This window comes from Myxine glutinosa, chromosome 10 (genome assembly GCF_964187855.1).
Source record: "Myxine glutinosa chromosome 10, kmMyxGlut1.1, whole genome shotgun sequence".
NCBI classification, from domain to species: Eukaryota; Metazoa; Chordata; class Myxini; order Myxiniformes; family Myxinidae; genus Myxine; species Myxine glutinosa.
The window spans coordinates 118,714,797-118,736,002 of NC_136270.1; the positions used below are offsets into that span (position 1 = coordinate 118,714,797).

General features: G+C 46.7%; 1 protein-coding gene across 3 annotated transcripts in view; it reads left to right on the plus strand.

Annotated features, from left to right (window-relative positions):
• The first annotated feature begins 3,716 nt into the window (after positions 1 to 3,716).
• The window catches only part of LOC137433827 (zinc finger and BTB domain-containing protein 7A), a 73,082-nt gene continuing 55,592 nt past the window's right edge, over positions 3,717 to 21,206 (plus strand). Inside the window, exon 1 of one of the 3 annotated variants that reach the window (XM_068126211.2) lies at positions 3,717 to 3,847. Coding sequence is in view for 1 of the 3 variants with exons in the window: in XM_068126209.2 (XP_067982310.2) it covers positions 5,882 to 5,895 (14 nt within the window). In the remaining 2 variants the exon portion in view is untranslated. Of the gene's footprint in view, positions 3,848 to 5,339; positions 5,896 to 21,206 lie in introns of those variants that run through there. The other 2 variants (XM_068126209.2, XM_078786026.1) reach the window with 2 other exon arrangements.

The following is a 21,206-nucleotide window of genomic DNA, read 5'->3' on the forward strand; positions in this document are numbered from 1 at the left end:
GAGTGTCCGCCCCTGAGTCTTCAAACCCGACCCCCGAAACACGCTAAGTCATAGCAAAGATTTAAAAAACGGTCCGTGCTGCTTCCTTGCTTGAAATTTGAAAGTGTTGAACAAGGCAACCATAGGGTGGCAACCATTGCACATGCTTTGATGGGTCTAAATGGCCTCCCTCTGTGATGAAGATTCTTGTGAGGAACCTCACATGAACAAAGGACCACATTGTCTTTTAAAGGTGTACATCACAACAAAGGAACAAACTAGAGTCCCTGTATAAAGAGAGTTGCGCCATGCGCTGACCCGAGATTTCTGGTCACGTGATTTCGTGGCGCCATTTTGTGTCTAACTTCACCGTGCGTGAACGTCAGCTTGGTACGGGAATGTTGTTTATTGCCAAACAAAATGACTGGTTGTTCTGCTTTTGGTTGTTCAAACCAATCTGGGAAATATAAGATGTATAGATTTCCAAGTGATAAAGTCAGAAGACAAATTTGGGACATTTTTGGGAAATTAAACAAGTTATGGTGAATACGACGTCTTATCTGTGCTTTTCCATATCTGTTCGACTAGACGAACCGTGCACACTGCAGGTATTTTTTAAAGTTTTTTCTCTGTTTAATTACGGCTTGGCGCAGTCGAAAATTAAGTGTTAATTAAGTCGCCAGCTATGAAACATATTAATCGATCAGGCAATATCCATCAGAGTTCTGGGCAAGGGTGTAGTAATAAATGAACGTTTCAATCTTACTAGATGCCGATGACGTTTTCCTTATGTCAGAGACAGAAGCTGACTTGCAGCTTGTTAAATCATTACAATGGAAATTGAATATAAATGTCGATAAAACTAAAGTTGTACACTATAGAAATATGGCAATACCACGTACAGAATTTGTTTTAAGTGTGTTAGACTATATGTCGGCTGGAAGTCCTACACCGGAATTGCTCTCGGCACCCTTTAAAAAATATTGGATATGCCCACACTCCTTTCTAAAAGTTATTAAAATTCAGAGAACGACAGCATTGGTTTGTCTTACTTATAATGTTAGCTCTTATATGCAGTGTTGGCTTGTAATATGCATTGCCATACCACTTTTAATATCACCACACAGCTCTTTTTCACGGCAATAGCTGAGTTTTTGACAAAACAAATATCACCTGTATGTAATAATAAGACTAAATATGTGTAGTAAATTTTTTTTTAGCAGGTTTAGAATATATCACCCCATATCGCGAATGTACATGTATATCTAATCCGACACACTTAGACACAAAATGGCGTCCAAATTTGAGTTGACACAACTCTCTATATACAGGGACTCTAGAACAAACCACCTGCGTGTCCCACCACGATGTGCATCGGTCTCCTAGACACTGAACCTTGTCCCGAGCCATCTTGACAAGAGGTGTTGGTTTCTTGTAACAACAGATAATTCACAGTCACTGTTGGACCCATCGTCATAGTTCCACTAAACTTTATTACATAACACAGGTGAAGATGCCACAATATTATATTATTCATTTTATCCTCCTATTGTATATGTTAACTCATACTTAATTAGCATTACCTGCCCAACAGGTTAAGGAGCTTGTTCACATGAAGGACTCGGGCGGGGTCCAGAAACGGCAAATTTGATTGGTCGTGAAGACATAAAATGCAGGTAACATTTTGTCCAAGTGCTGCTTCTTCTTCTTCATTTGTATGCAGTATAAGGCTGCGGGGTAGCATCATTGGCTGACGGTGCGACGATACCGCCTCTGCTGGTTCGGGCTGGAATCTGTCATTTGTTTCACGTGCCGGCGAAGGACACCTTCGGATATGTAACATAAAGAATATATAATTCGATTTATAAACAAAATAAAGATTTTAAAGGTCGTAGGAAAAAAAACCAGAAGTTAACCGCCGTTGACGCGCCATCTTTTACAGCACCTTACTTAACATATTAAATTAGTTATTTATGCCTGTTATTTGTGTCCTTTATAACATCCTTAAACAGAGTAAGTTTTCTGTTTGGAATGATTTTTTATTTTGTTTGACTTCCAGACAGGTAGATGGAGTAAGAACTCACCTCACTCCTCTCTGTGCATGCGCGACTACTGTAAAACTACAGGTTTGTTTTCCGATTTGCATTCAAAATATAACATTCAATTGAAGTTGTAAATAGTTCCTCGATCATAAACCGAGGATTGTAGACAGACAGAAAGGTGCATCTCCTTAAAAATCCTTCAATGGTTTGGTTTCCTTCATATCGACTCCTCATCTCTAATCACTTCCTCAGTATCACTACTAATATCATGCGATTGTGAAACCTTACAGGTACAGGTACAGAAAGCCCCTTTGTTTTCCATTTACCATCACAAGCCCGATATTATTAACCCTTCGTGTTCGTACAAAATGCTTTTGGGAAACCCAAAATACATGGGCGACTTCACACCTAGCGAATTGTTACCCATGGAATTCCAGGAGATCGGTGGACAGGTAAATCGAGGTAAATTAACCTGTATTGCTGGCTTATCAGTCAATGTCGATCAGGTACATCTTTAGATTCCTCCTTCTGAAATGTCTGATCCACTCAAACATTGCCCGTCTGCCCGAAGCAGCCTCGTGGCGATGATTGCACTGGGTGGGTTGCCATTGCCTTCCCTTACAAAGAACTCCAACGCAAGAGGAGGCAATTAGACCAATCAAAGCCTGCGCTATGATTACCAACCTATGGTTGTTTGTCCGTGCTCTATCCTTTTAAATACTGAACATCAAGCAAGTAAGCAGCTCGTGACGTTTTTAAAGTCTAGTATGACTCGGTTGGGGTTCGAACCCCCCAACCTCCCAGACTCAGAGCAGTCGCTTACCCCTACCAGGTCTGGAGGTCATCCTGCCAAACGACTCAAATAAAGACCTCGACCTAAACAAAATATCTTGATCTGTTCTTGTCTTTTTGCACGAGCTCATCCTGCTCGGGTTTGCTCGATATTCGTTGTTGTTGGAACAATACAATATTGTTTGAGCAATCCAATTGTTTGAACAATGCAATAGTTTGAACAAAACAATTGGTTGAACAATCCAATTGTTTGAACAATGCAATGTTTGAACAATGCAAATGTTTGAACAATACAATTGTTTGAACAATGCAATTTTTGAACAATACAATTTTTGAACAATCCAATTGTTTGAACAATGCAAATTTTGAACAATACAATTTTTGAACAATGCAATTTTTGAACAATACAATTGTTTGAACAATACAATTGTTTGAACAATGCAATTTTTGAACAATACAATTGTTTGAACAATGCAATTTTTGAACAATACAATTGTTTGAACAATGCCATTTTTGAACAATACAATTGTTTGAACAATGCAATTGTTTGAACAATACAATTGTTTGAACAATACAATTGGAACAAAAAAACAACCCACGCAAGGACGACCCGTTTTGATCCCTCCTCCTTGGACCCACCCCGGCCACCCAGATTACATTTCATCTCTGATTGTTGGTCATACTGATTGTTGCCCATGAAAAACGAAGTACAGTGTAATTACAGTTCGTCAATTGATTTATTTGCAAACAATAGCCAAAGGAGGGGCAATGGGTCATGTAACAATGACCCGCGGCTCAGTCGTTCTTTCGCTATCGGGTGGTCTCATTTGGAAACGCGGGTACTTTTTGCGCCCAGCTTTCCCCGGTGCCATTAAGGAAGGGCGTTGTCATGTGTATAATTGCTGCTGTCATTGAAAGGCAATGCGTGGGAGGACCCAGCAATCCAGGGCATTGTCTCGTACCATCCACGGCACACTTCTGAGGATCCCTGCGGGACGACGCAATACTACGACTCCAAGCTGACGTCCCCAAACGTGAGACTTTTCCTTGATGTTGTTGCGAGATCTGTGCTTTATGACGCACCCATCTCACCCTCTCATCGCTCCAACACGGGTCTCTCTAAGTTACCTTGCTCTCTCGCACGGTCGCTTAGCGATGGGTTTTGTTACCTTGGCGACAGCAACTGCCTGTCTGTGTCAACGCTAATGTTTGACGTTCATTGGGGAGGGTTGGGCCTTGGGAGGGCTCTCTCGGGTTTGTAGGCCAAAACGTGGCAATTTGATGCTTGGAGGTCATTCGTGATGTCTTTGAGCACGCGCAGTCTCCACCCAACCCGCATTGAATCTCATCCATCAATCCCACCCATCTTTGCGGATCCTCCTACTCTCATCAGCCCTTCACGGTGACGTCATGTTTTCCACCAGGCTGTGCGAGGAGTATGTGTGTGCATCTGCACAAGGTGCAGATGCTGCTCCTTTAATATTTCAGCCTTAATCCAAAACTTGACAAGCTGTTTTTGGTGTCCAGTGACGGATTGCTTTGTGAAGTGGGCGGTCGAACACCTGTACCTGATTCACGATGGTCCATTCGATTTTGGTCAACGACGGATGTTTATGAATACCCTTTAGGTCTTTAGGAACTTGTTGCATCTTGTATCGGATGGTGAGACGAAGCCTTGATGTCTCAGCAACATGTGTGACAAACTGGACTTAAAGCGAGTACTGAGGCACGAGGACGACACTTTACCAACAATCGACACCTGGATGCTGGTGCGCAACCACCACTCCAGACACTACATTGTTGTTGTACGCAAACGTATCAGAGGCTGTGCCTGGACGAAAGACCTTAAAGCCACAGGTTGCATATGTACAGCGCAGTTACTGTACCAGTACAGCACTCCAACACACCCTCCAATTCCTGCGTAGCCCCCTCCGGTCTCCCCTCCCCTCCCACGCTGCACTCTTTGTACCTTCCTGGCTGTCTCCTGAGCCCATAAAACCAGATTTTCTTCTTTGACCGGTCAGAGCTAGCTTAGCAACTCAGGTTTGATTGAAGGGCAGGGCCCGAGGCATTAATGAGGGATCCGGTGAGGCAGTTTGACTGTGCGTAGTTTGTGAGCAGCGAGTGCAGAGCGATGGAGTGGTGAGTTGTTTGGAAAGGTGATGTTGGGGGTGCAGTGAAAGGGTTCGGGATGGGAGGGGGAGCGAGAGCTTGGTTTAGCCAGTAGGCAAAGTATACAGGAGGTGGGGACGTAAGGGGCGGGGGAGTAAGGAGCGTGGGATGAGACTCAATGCAGTGCTAAAGATGAAACGGAGGGAGGAGGCACAATGGAAGGCACAATGGGAGGCAACGCGAGGAAAGATAAGGTGGGAGGTTAGCTACACGAGCCGAGGCGACGTGCGGTGGTAGATGGAGCTGTTGCACTGGGAAGATGGGAAGGAATGGAGGGTGGTGGGCGTGAATGCTTGTTGTGGGGGGTGGGGGAGAGCCGGCGAGGGCAGCAGCTATAGGGTTGCTGTTTCCGTCTGGTTTGTGCCGACCACAAACTGAAAAGGCGAGGGTGCGACACCAGGAGGGGCGGGGGGTGCTTTCACCAGTGTGGGGCGATTGCAGAAGAGGAGGCGCTCAGCAGATGGAGGAGTGGGAGGAGAGGATTGAGGGTGTGGGCGCTCATGGTTAAGGGTTCAGTTTAGGATAAGGGATGGGAAGGTAGACTTGAGGCAGGGTGGGGATTGGGGGTGTATATATATATATATAGATATAATTTTTTTTTTTTTAAAGAAAAAGAATAATGGGAGCGGGTGTGACATTTCACAGGGTTACACTTATACCAAGCTAAATGTACCTGACACACCGGCACAGTTCCTCGGGCGTTGCGAGCTTTGTTCAAAGACGGGAGTAATTTTTTATATATATTTTTTGTCCATGTGTGTTAATTGTAATCTGCAATTCTCATACATTTTTGTCTCTCTCGTGGGGCCTTTGCGGAAGAACCTTTAAAGCCAAAGGACAAAAAAGACGAGGAAAGTACCGCTTCATCTGGTGGGTGAACTACTGGAGTGTCCGTCATGGGCTCGCCAAGGTAAGTTGGCTGTGGATTATGATCTTTCCTTCATCGTCCCTTCTGCTTTGCCTATTCTTGGAATGTCAACTTTTCCTACCTGGTACTTCGCTCATTCACTTCCCCTGGCACCACCTTGTTCCTGGTGGCACCATGCCCCCGTGTTACCTCGACGATATCTCTCGTGCCAAAGCTAATTGGATTTCTCGCACAGTGATCCAGCAGTGGAACGTCTCCTTGTTTTTACCTTGTTACCTCGAACTCCTTGTTGCTCCAGTTTCACGAGGGTTACTCCAGGTCCTTGGTGCAAGTTCCATACGCTACTTTCTTTACCTTACGTATGAAACATTTGCTCACATCAGGCCATGATGGACCGACGGGCCTCTTTTTATTCCCATGTCTGGATTTTCTCGTTTCCATTATGCCTTCCTCATGGGTCTGCCCATTTATGTCATTGTATTGCCTATCAAAGGAAGTGGAACAGGTACTGGCTGATCAACAAGTACGTGGCCTGGAATATAATGACTGACAATGATGTGACTTATTTATGTACAATGTCCTTTTACAATCATTTTAGCCTGTTTATTGAACAGTCATCCTTTATCGTTATTATTTATTCCTTACTGTTTTTAGGTTATGAAGAGAAGCTTTAAACAAATGGAGATACAGTGCGTAGTTCATGAAGACAGTTCGGAGCATTGTACACGGTTTACGTATTTGTGCACATGTGACATGTATGTGGAACCCTGTCGGACACGTGACATGTATATAAAACTGTGTGGTGGTACACGCGGGACATGTATGTAAACCATGTAATGGTACTCATGACATGCATGTGGAACCATGTTGTGGTACAGGTGGCAGGTATGTAAAACGATCGTGGTACACGTAACATTTATGTAAAACCATGTCGTGGTACACATGACGTGTAAAGCCGTGCCATGGTACACGTGACTTGTATGTAAATTGTGTTGTGGTACACGTGACATGTATGTGGAACAGTGTCGTGGTACACATGACATGTATGTAAAACCATATAGTGGTACACATGACATGTATGTAAAACTTTTGGTGCATGTGCCATGTATGTAAAACCATATCGTAGTACACATGACATGTATGCAGAACCATGTTGTGTACACATATGCATGTAAAGCCGTATCGTGGTACATGTGACATGTATGTAAAACTGTGTCTTCTACATGTGACATATGTAGAACCACATCGTGGTACACGTGACATGTATGGAGAATGGTGCCATGGTACATGTGACATATATGTAGAAACCTATCCACGTACACGTTAAATGTATGTACAGCAGTGTCATGGTACACATGACATGTATGTACAAAAATATCATGGTATACATGACATGTATGTACAACTGTGCCATGGCACACGTGACGTGTATGTACAACAGTGTCATGGTACACGTGACACGTATGCAGAACTGTATCCTGGTATGCGTGACATGTGTGTAGAAGCATGTCATGGAACACGTAACATGTATGAAGAACAGTGTCGTGGTACACGTGGCATGTATGTATAATCGTATCATGGTACACGTGATATGTATGTAGAACAGTGTAATGGTACATGTGACATGTATATAAAACCGTGTCATGCTACATGTGACATAAATGTAATTTGTATAGTATATGACACAGTGGCCCAATGTGCAGGTTTTCAGAACTTGTGAAACTTTGAAAACATCTCATGTGTTTTCACAGGTTATTATTGGTATTGTTGTACTTTGTCCAATCACCTGGGGCTAACGTTCCCCACACCTGTGATGTGTCAGGTTGTCACAGTTCACTCGGAGCTTAGCTCGCGGAAAGGGAGGTTGTTCTGTCAATCTGGGGTTATGTTGAAGAGAAGCATGTGTGACCGATTTCCACAGTGGGACTTCAGTGTTTTGAAACTTCCTGGCAAAAGTATAGACGCCTTTTAACTGTTTTATTCTTTACTCTCCCATGAAGGGAAACTGTCTTCGTCCTTCAAATGTGGAAACTTTTGTTTAAATGTACAATCAGCCCCTCCCCTCACCAAACAAACAAGGTATTGCGAGGAGAAAATCACAACCAAAAGATCGTCAGGGTAATACATGGTACTTTGGAAGAGAGCAGAAATACATATATATATATATATATATATATATATATATATATATACACTACATGTCCAAAAGTATGCGGACACCCCTTCTAATTAGTTGATTTGGCTGTTTCAGCCACACCCATTGCTGACAGGTATGTATGATCAAGCACACAGCCATGCAATTTCCATAAACAAGCATTGGCAGTGGAATGGGCCGTACTGAAGAGCTCAGTGACTTCCAACGTGGCACCATCATAGGATGCCACCTTTGAAACAAGTCAGTTCGTCAAATTTCTGCCCTGCTAAAGCTACTCCGGTCAACTGTACGTGCTGTTATTGTGAAGTGGAAACGTCTAGGAGCAACAACAGCTCAGCCGCGAAGTGGTAGGCCACAGAATTTCACAGAACGGGACTGCCGAGTGCTGAAGCGCATAGCACGTAAAAATCGTCTGTCCTCAGTTTCAACATTCACTAACAAGTGCCAAACTGCCTCTGGAAGCAATGTCAGCACAACAACTGTTCGTCGGGAGCTTCATGAAATGGGTTTCGTCCGTCGGATTGTAGATGATGTAGATGATGTAGATGATGGTGTGCTTCCAACCTTGTGGCAACAGTTTGGGGAAGGCCCTTTCCTGTTTCAGCATGGCAATGCCCCCGTACACAAAGCGAAGTCCATACAGAAATGGTTTGTCGAGATCGGTGTGGAAGAACTTGACTGGCCTGCACAGAGCCCTGACCTCAACCCCACTGGACACCTTTGGGATGAATTGGAACGCCGACTGCGAGCCAGGCCTAATCCCCCAACATCAGTGCCCGACCTCATTAATGCTCTTGTGGCTGAATGGAAGGAAATCCCCGCAGCAATGTTCCAACATCAAGTGGAAAGCCTTCCCAGAAAAGTGGATGCTGTTATAGCAGTAAAGGGGGGGTGGGGGGACTCCATTTTAATGGCCATGATTTTGGAATGAGATGTTTGACGAGCGCATACGGGTGTGATGTTCGGGTGTCCACATACTTGTACAAAGAAGAGGAAAATAAAGAATGTACAAAGAACGAGGAAGAAGCAGGTACACAGGGCAGCCTTATACCGTCTTAACTTAGTCCCTGGACTCGGGTCCACTCGCTCTCAGACGCAGGCTCACGCGGGGATGTAGAAGGTAGGGTGGAAGGTCCAGCGATGGCGTTCACAGCTCGCCCCGGTCCTTGACTCGTTCTGTGCAGCACATGGTGGACGGCAGGCAGCTCTTCCTGTGTAGCATAGGCGCGAGCGGACAATTATTGTGTTGGCGAAAGGTCGGTAAGCTGGCGGTTATTGCACGCCTAGCCACGTACATAACATGTGTACCGGCGCCTTTACACGCGCTCCCGGTATTACTCTGATCGCTCCAAGCGCCCCTTCCCCAATGTCCTTCTGCACACTGCAGTTCTCGGCAATGCGTGCCGCGCGCTCGCCCTTTGTAAAGCTGGTTGCCACAGCGCGTCTCTCCCTCTCGTACTCAACTCTCGTACCAGTCCTTCTGAATGCGCTCTTTATACCACGAAGTTCTTCTGGCCAGTCCTTTGTAATGAGTGCTGCTGCGTAAGTCCTCTCGAGGGCTTTGTGTGCGCGCTTTTATAAGCCAAGCCAGCAAACGCTCTGGAAGCCCCAACCACGCCCTGTCAGGCGATCTCCCCTTAGCCCTGATTGGCTGGTGTGGTCTTACCGGCTCCGCCTTTATGGCCGTTTGACGTGGCCGCACCTCTATGCTTGCGCTCCGCCCCTTTTTTCCGGGCTTTACCTCGTGGCTGTTGGGCTGGGTTGAGCGAGCCCAAGGGCAGAGAAGGCTGCTGGCCAAGGAGCGTAACAAATTGGGAGGGCCGATGGGGCACAGACTGAAGAGCGCTCAATAGCGTCGCTTGGAGGGAGGCTGCCAAAATGAACGAAAGGGGCCTACTCTTATTTGTTTTACGCAACGCAGATGCAACTATTGGGAATGGCCTTATCTAAACACATACTAAGAAATAACTAATATCCTAAGGTGACCTACGTGTTGCTTGTGGCCTATCTATGGGGTGCAACCTTTAACCTTTAATGATGTTATATTTACAAGTGTGGGTTCTCAAAACCGCAACAATATATATATATCTATATAATATATATATATATATAATATATATATACTGTATATATATATATACACGACCTGACCAAATGTATGTGGACACCTGAACATCACTCATATCATTTCAAAATCATGGGCATTAGTATGTAGTTGGTCCCAACTTTGCTGCTATAACAGCTTCCACTCTTCTGCGAAGGCTTTCCACTAGATGTTGGAACACTGATGCGGGGATTTGCTTCCATTCAGCCACAAGAGCATTAGTGAGGTCGGGCACTGATGTTGGGGGATTAGGCCTGGCTCGCAGTCGGCATTACAATTCATCCCAAAGGTGTTTGACGGGGTTGAGGTCAGGGCTCTGCGCAGGCCAGTCAAGTTCTTCCACAGCGATCTCGACAAACCATTTCCGTATGGACTTCGCTTTGTGCACGGGGGCATTGTCATGCTGAAACAGGAAAGGGCCTTCCCCAAACTGTTGCCACAAAGTTGGAAGCACACAATCGTCTGGAATGTCATTGTACGCTGTAGCGTTAAGATTTCCCTTCACTGGAACGAAGGGGCTTAGCTGGAACAATGTAAAGTCCAATGGCGGCGAGCTTTACACCACTCCAGCCGACGCTTAGCATTGTGTATGGTATGGTGATCTTAGGCTTATGTGCGGCTGCTCGGCCATGGAAACCCATTTCATGAAGCTCCTGACAAACAGTTGTTGTGCTGATGTTGCTTCCAGAGGCAGTTTGGAACTCAGTAGTGAGTGTTCCAACCGAGGACAGACGATTTTTACGTGCTACGTGTTTCAGCACTCGGTGGTCCCTTTCTGTGAGCTTGTGTGGCCGACCACTTTGTGGCTGAGCTGTTGTTGCTCCTGGACGTTTCCACTTCACAATAACAGCACTTACAGTTGACCGGGGCAGCTCTATCAGGGCAGAAATTTGACGAATTGACTTGTTGGAAAGAGGGCATCCTATGACGGTGCCACTTTGAAAGCACTGAGCTCTGCAGTACAGCCCATTATAATGCCAATGTTTGTTTATGGAGATTGCATGGCTGTCTGCTTGATTATATATGCTTGTCAGCAATAATCCACTAATTAGAAGGGGTGTCCGCATACTTTTGGCCATTTAGTGTGTGTGTGTGTATATATATATATATATATATATATATATATATATATATATATATATATATATACTGTATATATATATATAGATATATATATATATATATATATATATATATATATATATATATATATTGTTACAGACACGACTTTGATGTTAAAGTGGGCCGAGCGGAATGGCCGTCGTGTCCGCACAAATTACCCGACTATACTCGACGTTGACGAAGTCGCGCGATGCTGGCTCAATAAGAAAAAGAAGACACCCGGCTGGATCACAATAACACAATACGACACCAGGGGTTCAGTTCTCAAGACCTCCGGAGGAGGTTATATTAAGGCGGAAGGTTAGATTACAACTACAAGAGGGACAGCATAGAAAGACAAGCACTTAGACACAATCTTATATTATTCCCAACAGACGACAGATAAACGGGACAAAGCTGACTCACACGGGGATTGATGGAAAGGACAGGCGGGTAGCGATGGCTCCAGGTGCACCTGGGCTCAAAGGTCAGAATCGACTCGGTCCGGTCCAGAGATGCGGGGAGGTCGCAGCGCTCGGATGGCGTCTTGTCTGCTCAAGCTGGGGGCGCATCTGACTCAGCGCTCGCAGGTGGCTTTCCTTCTCCAAGCTGGGTGCGCATCTCACGTCACATCCGGCGCGGGGCCGCGTATATCCGGCGGGGAGTGACACGCCCTCGGCTCGTTAGCTCCGCCTCGTGGAATCGGCACGTTGCTTCTCATTGGGTGCGTGCGGGGGGTTTACCAGGCTCCGCCCTTGACGAGGAGCTGACAAGGAGCCCCTTCGTGGTAACCCCGTGGAGCGCATGGTCTATGGCGCTAATCGAGCCGGTGTGAGGACGCATCCTCCCCCGCTCCGCCGCCATCTCCTCTGTTGTTGTTGTAATTGTTGGGGAAGAAGATGGGAGGAGGTATGGGAAAGGTCCTAAACTCACTACTGATGCCATATAATCACATTCTGGTGCAACGAAGAGTCATAATTAATGGAAACGAGGCCTTAACTGACATAGAATAAGAATAACTAGGAAGATGTCCGAAAGTTGTCTACGTGTGGTGCGGTGGACCTGGGCACGACATTTAATGGGGGAATAAGGGGAAGGTCGGCTCTACTGATTGTTATTTACATGCAATGGGACTAGGGAATGGGGGATCGGGGAAAGTTGGGGAGTATTGGAGAAAATAGGGGAATATTTACAAGCGGATATGGAGGCCAAATTCCATATTCGCAACATTGCACCCTTCTCTACCCTCGGGGCGTCCCGACCCGATAAATTTTTACCTACTTTAGTGTGGCACGCAATGTAGTTCCCTCTACTATTAACTCTACCCTGAGTGCGACAGTTTTACAGATATTCACAAATGAGTAAATATGTCCCCCTGCGACGTTGCACCCTTCTCCTCACAGAAACACACCCACAGGATAACCGAATCCGGAAAGAATTCTCAAACTAAACATACAGCCGGTAGGGAGCATTATTTACAAGACTACGCTGCTATTTACACTACGATCCAGGACCTGTTTTTGGAGGGACACATGCAGATGTTATGCATAGAGAGAGCGCGCTTGCCAGCATCGATACACCAACCCACGAGTGCTCTGTGGCCGACGGCCTTTAATAACGTGCAGAGCACCCTTCCCGAGCATCAAAAGCACCACCCCACCACCAATCGGTGCAGTCACCATTGTTCATTGGAATAAAAATAAATTCGACAACCCCTAACCCTGCAGGTGTCTCTTGCTCTTCTTGTGGTGCACTTGGTGGTGTTAACTATTAGTGGTTCACCTGTATGGCATAGGTGCCACGTTGATCCATAGGTCCATCCCCGGGTGGTGCTTGGCCGCAAACGAACTGCGGTCCATTGTGGGTGGCCACAAACATTGCGGTCCATATGGTGTATCGATCCCGGCAGCAAACAGCGAAAGTGCAGGCCCACAACTGCGCAGCCAGCACCTCTCTCTCCTCTCTCTCTACCCCAAAGCCAGATCCTCGGAGGTGGGAGACAAAAGAAGAAACAAGTGAGTAAGGTGGTAAGGGCGCAAAAGTGCACGCAATGTAAGGTGATGCACACTGGGGGCACATGGGAACCAGGTGAGACAGGTACGTTCCTATCGTACGCCCCCCCCCCACCAGGTAACCTACATGGCCCCTCCCTTACCCCTTACTGCATCCACAAAACACAACACTACCCATAAACATCTACTTTACAAATCAACAAACATCCCTACTGTCTTCCCCGTTCCTCCCATAAACCAAATTCGTCTTCTCTCCCTCCTAACCAATCAAATTTGCCATTTTCAACTCTCATCAAAATTTGCCATTTTCAACTCAACATCAAAATTTGCCATTACCAATTCATCATCAGTCCCTCCTCGGGAGGGAGAGATGGAATCACCCCAATGTCTCATCCACGTCGTGATGCGTCTCACAAATCCACACAGCAATTCTCATTTCCTGCAACAGAACAAAGAAAACACAGGTGTGGAGTCATCATCATCACCTCAGGTAAGTGGCTGCGTATGGTGCGACAGGTTCTTCAATCCTAACTATTTCCTAAATGACTTTAACAACTTTACACTACCCGGGGTCTTCCTCCGGCCAAACCATTGGCCCTCTTACACTATGGGTTCTAAAAACCAATTCCCATTGGCCAAACTGTGGTGCTCTTCAATTTGGGGTCTCACTCCCCCGATTCATCTCCCGGTGCCCTCGTACAATTTCTGGGCTGTGGCGTGTACCTCTCCCAGTGGGTCTACCCACCTGCACCCCTCCACCACTGCAGTTGCCTCCGAGCTTACCTGCTCCTTACCCTAACCTATCTACCTGGGGAAGGCCCTCTGGCGCTCTCCCCACTCCGTGCCCTCTCTGGCACTGGGCTGCCCGATCCACACCCGGGATCCTCAGGCACCCACTCACAACTACCGGCTCCCAGAGCCCACCTGCGGCCTCACCTGGCCGACATCCTCACAGTGGTGGAGTGCCCAACCAACTACACACACTAACAGGCTACACGCCCAGCCATTTCCACAACACTAATGCACCCATTCACAACACCATTCTGCAACCGCACCACAAATGCCAATATCCAACCACAATTTACCTGCACCCTCTACCTAACACTTACACTACCCGCCCCGGGTACTCGTGAAAGGGGTCCACTCTTCCCCCATCCACACCTTCGCACCATGCACACCACTCCGTACCACTTACTCCAACTCTCTCCACACACCTGTACTTGCACACCTGTGCTCTCACACCTGGTGCCACCTGCACCCTTCTCTCCCCAAGCGCATTCGCGCTGATCCACACACTCACTACTCATACACTGCTCCACACACCTGTCCAGTTGCACACCTGTGCAATCACACCTGTTCAATTCTCACAAACACGGCATCATCTCAGCTAACTACTCCCTTCTGAAACTTGCGCTTCCCAGTCGTCCCTTTAAACTATTGCGCTCCCACGTCATTATCATCCATACTAATCTACCTGCGTCCCCACTACAGGTATCAGTCACTAACTAAACTTAACGTTACCTAATGTCATCTTCTAGGGCCCTATCCATATAACCTAACCCACCCGGGCTAGTTTTCACTGCCATACACCCCATAAACTATAGCTCCTTTGCCCCCCACATGGGAAGGATGGTGGATTTGCCATCCCACCACATCGGGGGTCTCTCACTACCAATTTTGCACATCAAATTTCAACAAATTAAAAATTTGCCAATCACTACCCATCATCTGCCAATCACTACTGCCAATCCCTTGCCAATCATCAAATTTTGTTTTTCTCTAATTTTGGGTCCAATACACTAACCTCATCACCCAGTCTACTCACTACTGCCTCTCGGTGCGCCAATTCCTGTCCAAAGCCCGGCTTCGTAAAGCCAAGCAATGGATGCTGGTTGTTTTGTGCCAGCGGCTGGATGCGTCCGGCACTCGGTGCAGGGACGGGGGCTTACCCGGGCCGAGATCCCACGCACCATCTCGGCACGGAGCCATCCCATGGCTCGATCTCGGCCTGCCGGAATGCCTCACCAAAAAGTGGTCGCCATGACGACCCTTTCTATCGGGCTGCCCGCTCCGCCTAGTGGAGCACGGACGCGGCCGTTCAAAGCGAGGCCCAGCACGCACCGAGGGCCCGACTCGGCTATAAGTCGTTCTAAACTCTACCCCGTCTAACGTCGATGCTTCACCTGCATGCTTACATCCCGCAGCCCGTTCCTTGCTCACACATCCAGCCGTTTCCATGCCCCTCGTACCGTTCCTTACACACCCAGGTACACCCATTCCACTCACCGCCTTGGTCACACACCTGACCACCGAACACTTTGGCACACACTCGTTGGTAGCACACCTCACCAATACACCTCTTCGCGCCCCCTCCTCGGTCACCTCCTCTGTGACAATCACAGGTGTGCTCTCATTCGCACACCCAACCACGTGCCTCACCACCAACTCCAGCGTGCATTCCCACTCACGCTCTACCATTCCAGGTGTGCATCCTTCCATCCCAGGTGTACATCCTCGCTCACCTGTCACAACTAACTCACGCTCCATGTCACTCTCACTACTTTCACCTCCATTCCTGACAGCGCACTCACCCTTACTCTTGACAGCACACTCTTTCCCCATGCACCTGTCCGTCACACACCTTCCTCGCGCACACTCTCCCGTCACACCCTCTGTAACACTCACCACAGGTGTGCATTCTTCCTTGCCTTTGACAGCGCACTCTTTCCCCATGCACCTGTCCGTCACACACCTTCCTCGCGCACACTCTCCCGTCACATCCTCTGTAACACTCACCACACCGCGCTTCCATGTGCCCCCTCGCACACGCGCTACGACCGACTCACTCTCGCCAGCACCCTCACTCCTTGGCACGCACTTTTTCCTCACACACCCCAGAGTCGGACTTTCTCGCACACCTCCTCTTTCGCACACCAGACCTGTCGCACACTTCACCAACGGCCTCTCACGAACACCCGGGTCTATCTCGACCCCCAAGCTTATTAAATCCCCTGGCGCATCATACGCACGACCATATTGGTCACCACTTACACCGGGTCCTCTTCCTCTTCGCTTCTCCTCCATCACCTGCGAATCCCTCATCCGGTTAATGAGCACATCATCACGATCCAAACACAGACTTTGGACCAATTCTTTTATCTCCTCTTTTATCTCTTTCTTATCCCCTCTCCGTCGCTTCTTAATTTCACTCATCCCTTCTTCCACTTCTTCTAATTTGTGCTTCACCTCTTTTATTCCCCGGTACGTCTCCTCAAGCTCGTCCTCCAAGGCTACCTTGACCGTTTCCAGGTGCGTCCTCACCTGCCGGTCCTTCGTCTCCATTACCTCTATCACCTCGTCCAACCTCGTTGTCAGTCCCTCACGTACCATCTGACATTCCCTCTTCGTCGCTATCAAGTCGTTTTTTATGTCGTTTTGTGTCGCTTTTAAACCTCCTAATACCGCAGTGTTCCTCTTTACCTGGTCCGTTAGTTCTTTTTGTCCCTCTGTTAGCTGCTCCACCTCCTGCGTCAGGACCTCTATGCCCCCCTGTAACTTTACAGTCCCCTTTCTCACCTCCTTCTCCATGTGCTCCTTACAGTGCCTCACCTCCTCGCGCACTCCTCCGACCTCCTCACTCACTCCTCTTCTGATCTCCTCTCCCATCACTTGCATCTCCTGCCCAGATGCCACCCTCATCTGCTCCATTTCCTCCCTGTGAGCATCCAGTTTGGTTTCTACCCCCATTCTGACCCCCTCTATCTGCTGCTCCATTTGTTTAACTTCCCTTTCCGCTTGGTCCCTCATGTCCCTCAATTTGCCTTCCATACTGTTTTCTAACCCCTCTAACCCATTTTTCACTCCCTCTATCTGATTCTCCTGGGCAGCCATTCTATTTTCTACCCCCATTAACCCATTTTTCACTTCTTTTATCCCGTTGTCTAACCCCTCAAAATTATTGTCTAACTTCCCAATTTTCTTGTCTAACTCCTCAAAATTATTGTCTAACTTCCCAATTTTCTTGTCTAACTCCTCAAAATTATTGTCTAACTTCTCACCGGTACCCCTCGCTTCGTCCCTCATTACCCCCATTTGGTTTCCCATTACCCCCATTTGGCCCTCCATTCGCCCACTATCAACCCTCATTTGCTCACTCTGAGCATCCATCCGGTTCCCCAATTGGTTACTCTGCAGTTTGAGGGACGCCTGCATTTGCGCCATAAATTGCTCCATGAGGACCTGCATCTGGGCCATCCCTCCCACTTGTGCAGCGGGTGCGGCCGCCGTAGCTATGTGCGAGGCGCCATTTCGCGCGTCTGCTACCCCCGCTGTTTCGCTCTCCTCATGTCCCTCATGTCCCTCAATTTGGTCCTGGACCGACCCTGCTTCACTCTCCCCTACCGGACCCCAGCCGTCTTGATCCGCCATAGCGCGACTTGCAAAATTCGAGTTTCGTAAAACAAAACAAATTTCGGCCGCTCCAAATTTTGACCAAATTTTTTTTTTTCCTCTATTCGTTTTTTTTTTTTTTTTTTTCAAAATTTGGTCGGGCCTCGAATCTCACTCCCGACACCAATTGTTACTCTAATAGTACAATTGGTGTTCCAAAATTTGGGCTAAATAAATTTAGTCCCAGGTTCGAATCCAACTCCTGACAACCAATTGTTACAGACACGACTTTGATGTTAAAGTGGGCCGAGCGGAATGGCCGTCGTGTCCGCACAAATTACCCGACTATACTCGACGTTGACGAAGTCGCGCGATGCTGGCTCAATAAGAAAAAGAAGACACCCGGCTGGATCACAATAACACAATACGACACCAGGGGTTCAGTTCTCAAGACCTCCGGAGGAGGTTATATTAAGGCGGAAGGTTAGATTACAACTACAAGAGGGACAGCATAGAAAGACAAGCACTTAGACACAATCTTATATTATTCCCAACAGACGACAGATAAACGGGACAAAGCTGACTCACACGGGGATTGATGGAAAGGACAGGCGGGTAGCGATGGCTCCAGGTGCACCTGGGCTCAAAGGTCAGAATCGACTCGGTCCGGTCCAGAGATGCGGGGAGGTCGCAGCGCTCGGATGGCGTCTTGTCTGCTCAAGCTGGGGGCGCATCTGACTCAGCGCTCGCAGGTGGCTTTCCTTCTCCAAGCTGGGTGCGCATCTCACGTCACATCCGGCGCGGGGCCGCGTATATCCGGCGGGGAGTGACACGCCCTCGGCTCGTTAGCTCCGCCTCGTGGAATCGGCACGTTGCTTCTCATTGGGTGCGTGCGGGGGGTTTACCAGGCTCCGCCCTTGACGAGGAGCTGACAAGGAGCCCCTTCGTGGTAACCCCGTGGAGCGCATGGTCTATGGCGCTAATCGAGCCGGTGTGAGGACGCATCCTCCCCCGCTCCGCCGCCATCTCCTCTGTTGTTGTTGTAATTGTTGGGGAAGAAGATGGGAGGAGGTATGGGAAAGGTCCTAAACTCACTACTGATGCCATATAATCACATTCTGGTGCAACGAAGAGTCATAATTAATGGAAACGAGGCCTTAACTGACATAGGATAAGAATAACTAGGAAGATTTCCGAAAGTTGTCTACGTGTGGTGCGGTGGACCTGGGCACGACATTTAATGGGGGAATAAGGGGAAGGTCGGCTCTACTGATTGTTATTTACATGCAATGGGACTAGGGAATGGGGGATCGGGGAAAGTTGGGGAGTATTGGAGAAAATAGGGGAATATTTACAAGCGGATATGGAGGCCAAATTCCATATTCGCAACAATATATACACACACACACATATATATATATATTTATATATATACTGTACATACATATACATATACAATATACATATATGTATATATTTTTGTTGTTGTTGCTCTTTATCGGCCACTATAAGCCCATCTTGTGGGGTCGGCCTGGAGAAGCTTGGCACAAGTCATTCACGAACCGGATGTCGACGCCTGACATTCACCTAGTTAGTTCGCCCAGCCATGGTGCCGCCATACCCGCCTACTCTGCGAAGGACACCAAGGGATCTTTAACGTCCACCAAGCCATGTTGCCAGACGAGACCCCCAGTTTAACGTCCATTGGAGGGACGGCATGGCACACACATTGATGAACCACCCTGCCTGTGAAACAACAAACTGACAGTTTATAGCTGGGTCGGGATTCAAACTCAGGCCAAACATCTTGGAGGCGAGTGTGCGTACCTCTAGGAAATCCTGTAAGCCCGCGAAGTTCAACATCAAAGGCATAATTTTAAATGCCTGAAGAATGAATATAGTCACATGTGACTTTCATCACAAAGGGGGTGTTCTGTTACCGAGCAGCTTGCTTGGTGTGTTCCGTTAGCGAGCAGCTTGCTTGGTCTGTTCCGTTAGCAAGCTGCTTGCTATCGCTAACCAAGCCGGACGTTCCGTATCAACCGCTTTGCAAACAGCTCGTCCAGTTAAAATGAGGTTTGACTTTAAACAAATTGCAACAGAATTATGAAACAAGTGAATCCTCTTGGATTGCGCTGAGGTTCGGGCATGGAATTTCTAGGAGGAAGTATAATTTGTATGCAATGAAAGTACATGTAATAAGGGATCGAGTAAGCTTCACCAGTGCGCGTGCGCGAATTTACGTCACGTCGGCAGCGAGAAGGGGTTCGCCAACACGAACCAATCAGGAACTGCTACGTCACACTTATGATCTCAGAATTCCTGTGACAGGAATTCGCGTTACACTGGCTGGAAGTCATTCGCTGGAGGCGCTTCCTCAGCGCCAATAAAGAGTACGAGCACAGGTAACTCTATGGGTATTCAGTTTGTTTTTATGTGGATTGTTATTGTATGCTACATGGTTCTCAAGGCATTAATTATATTATTAGCCCCCATTGGACTTGGTCCGAAACGGGGTTTCTGGATTTGGTCTCATGCGTCCCTGTGTCTGCAACCATATCTCGGAGATGTAGGGACCAATTTCGTTCATACATGGCACAAAGACAATACATGATGGTATACATATGCACATCATTTTGTTTCATGATGCGATCAAAGGTGGCCGACTGGCGGCCATTTTAGTTGTAAAAAACACGAGGTTGAACACGTCCTCAACCATTTCTCGGACACGGATTTGCCGATGTTGTTCAAACTTGGCACACAGATAAATGAATGATGGCTTACATATGTTGGGCCAGGACAGCTCTAGCATGTAGATCTCATGTGTTTGTATGTATGTACGTCATTTTTTTTCGAGATCATATCTAAGATGGCCAACTGGCAGCCATTTTGTTACTTACATGTGTCTCCAAGAATTTTTCAACATGCATGGTCCGATTTTCTTCAAACTTGGCACAAAGACAATACATATGCAGAAGATTTTGTTTTGTCTTCCGACCAAAGATGGCTGAATGATGGCCTTTAATTCCGTACAGCAAAATTATTAAAACTACGGCGGGGGCTATGACATTTTATGTCTTTTTCTTATTTTTTACATTATCGCGATAATCATGATAATGAGGTCCATTATGGTGACATAGGTTTCTCCATTATCGCCTTTGCCTACAATATATATATATATATATATATATATATATATATATATATATATATATATATATATATATATATATTGTATTGTATTGTATGTATATATATATATATATATATATATATTGTATTGTATTGTATGTATATATATATATATATATATATATTGTATTGTATTGTATGTATATATATATATATATATATATATATATATATATATATATATATATATATATATATATATATACATATATATATATATGTGTATGTATATATATATATTGTTGCGGTTTTGAGAACCCACACTTGTAAATAAATATCACATCATTAAAAGTTAAAGGTAGCACCCCATAGATAGGCCACACGCAACATGTAGGTCACCATAGGACGTCAGTTATTCCTTAGTATGTGTTAGATAAGGCGATTTTCCAATAGTTGAATC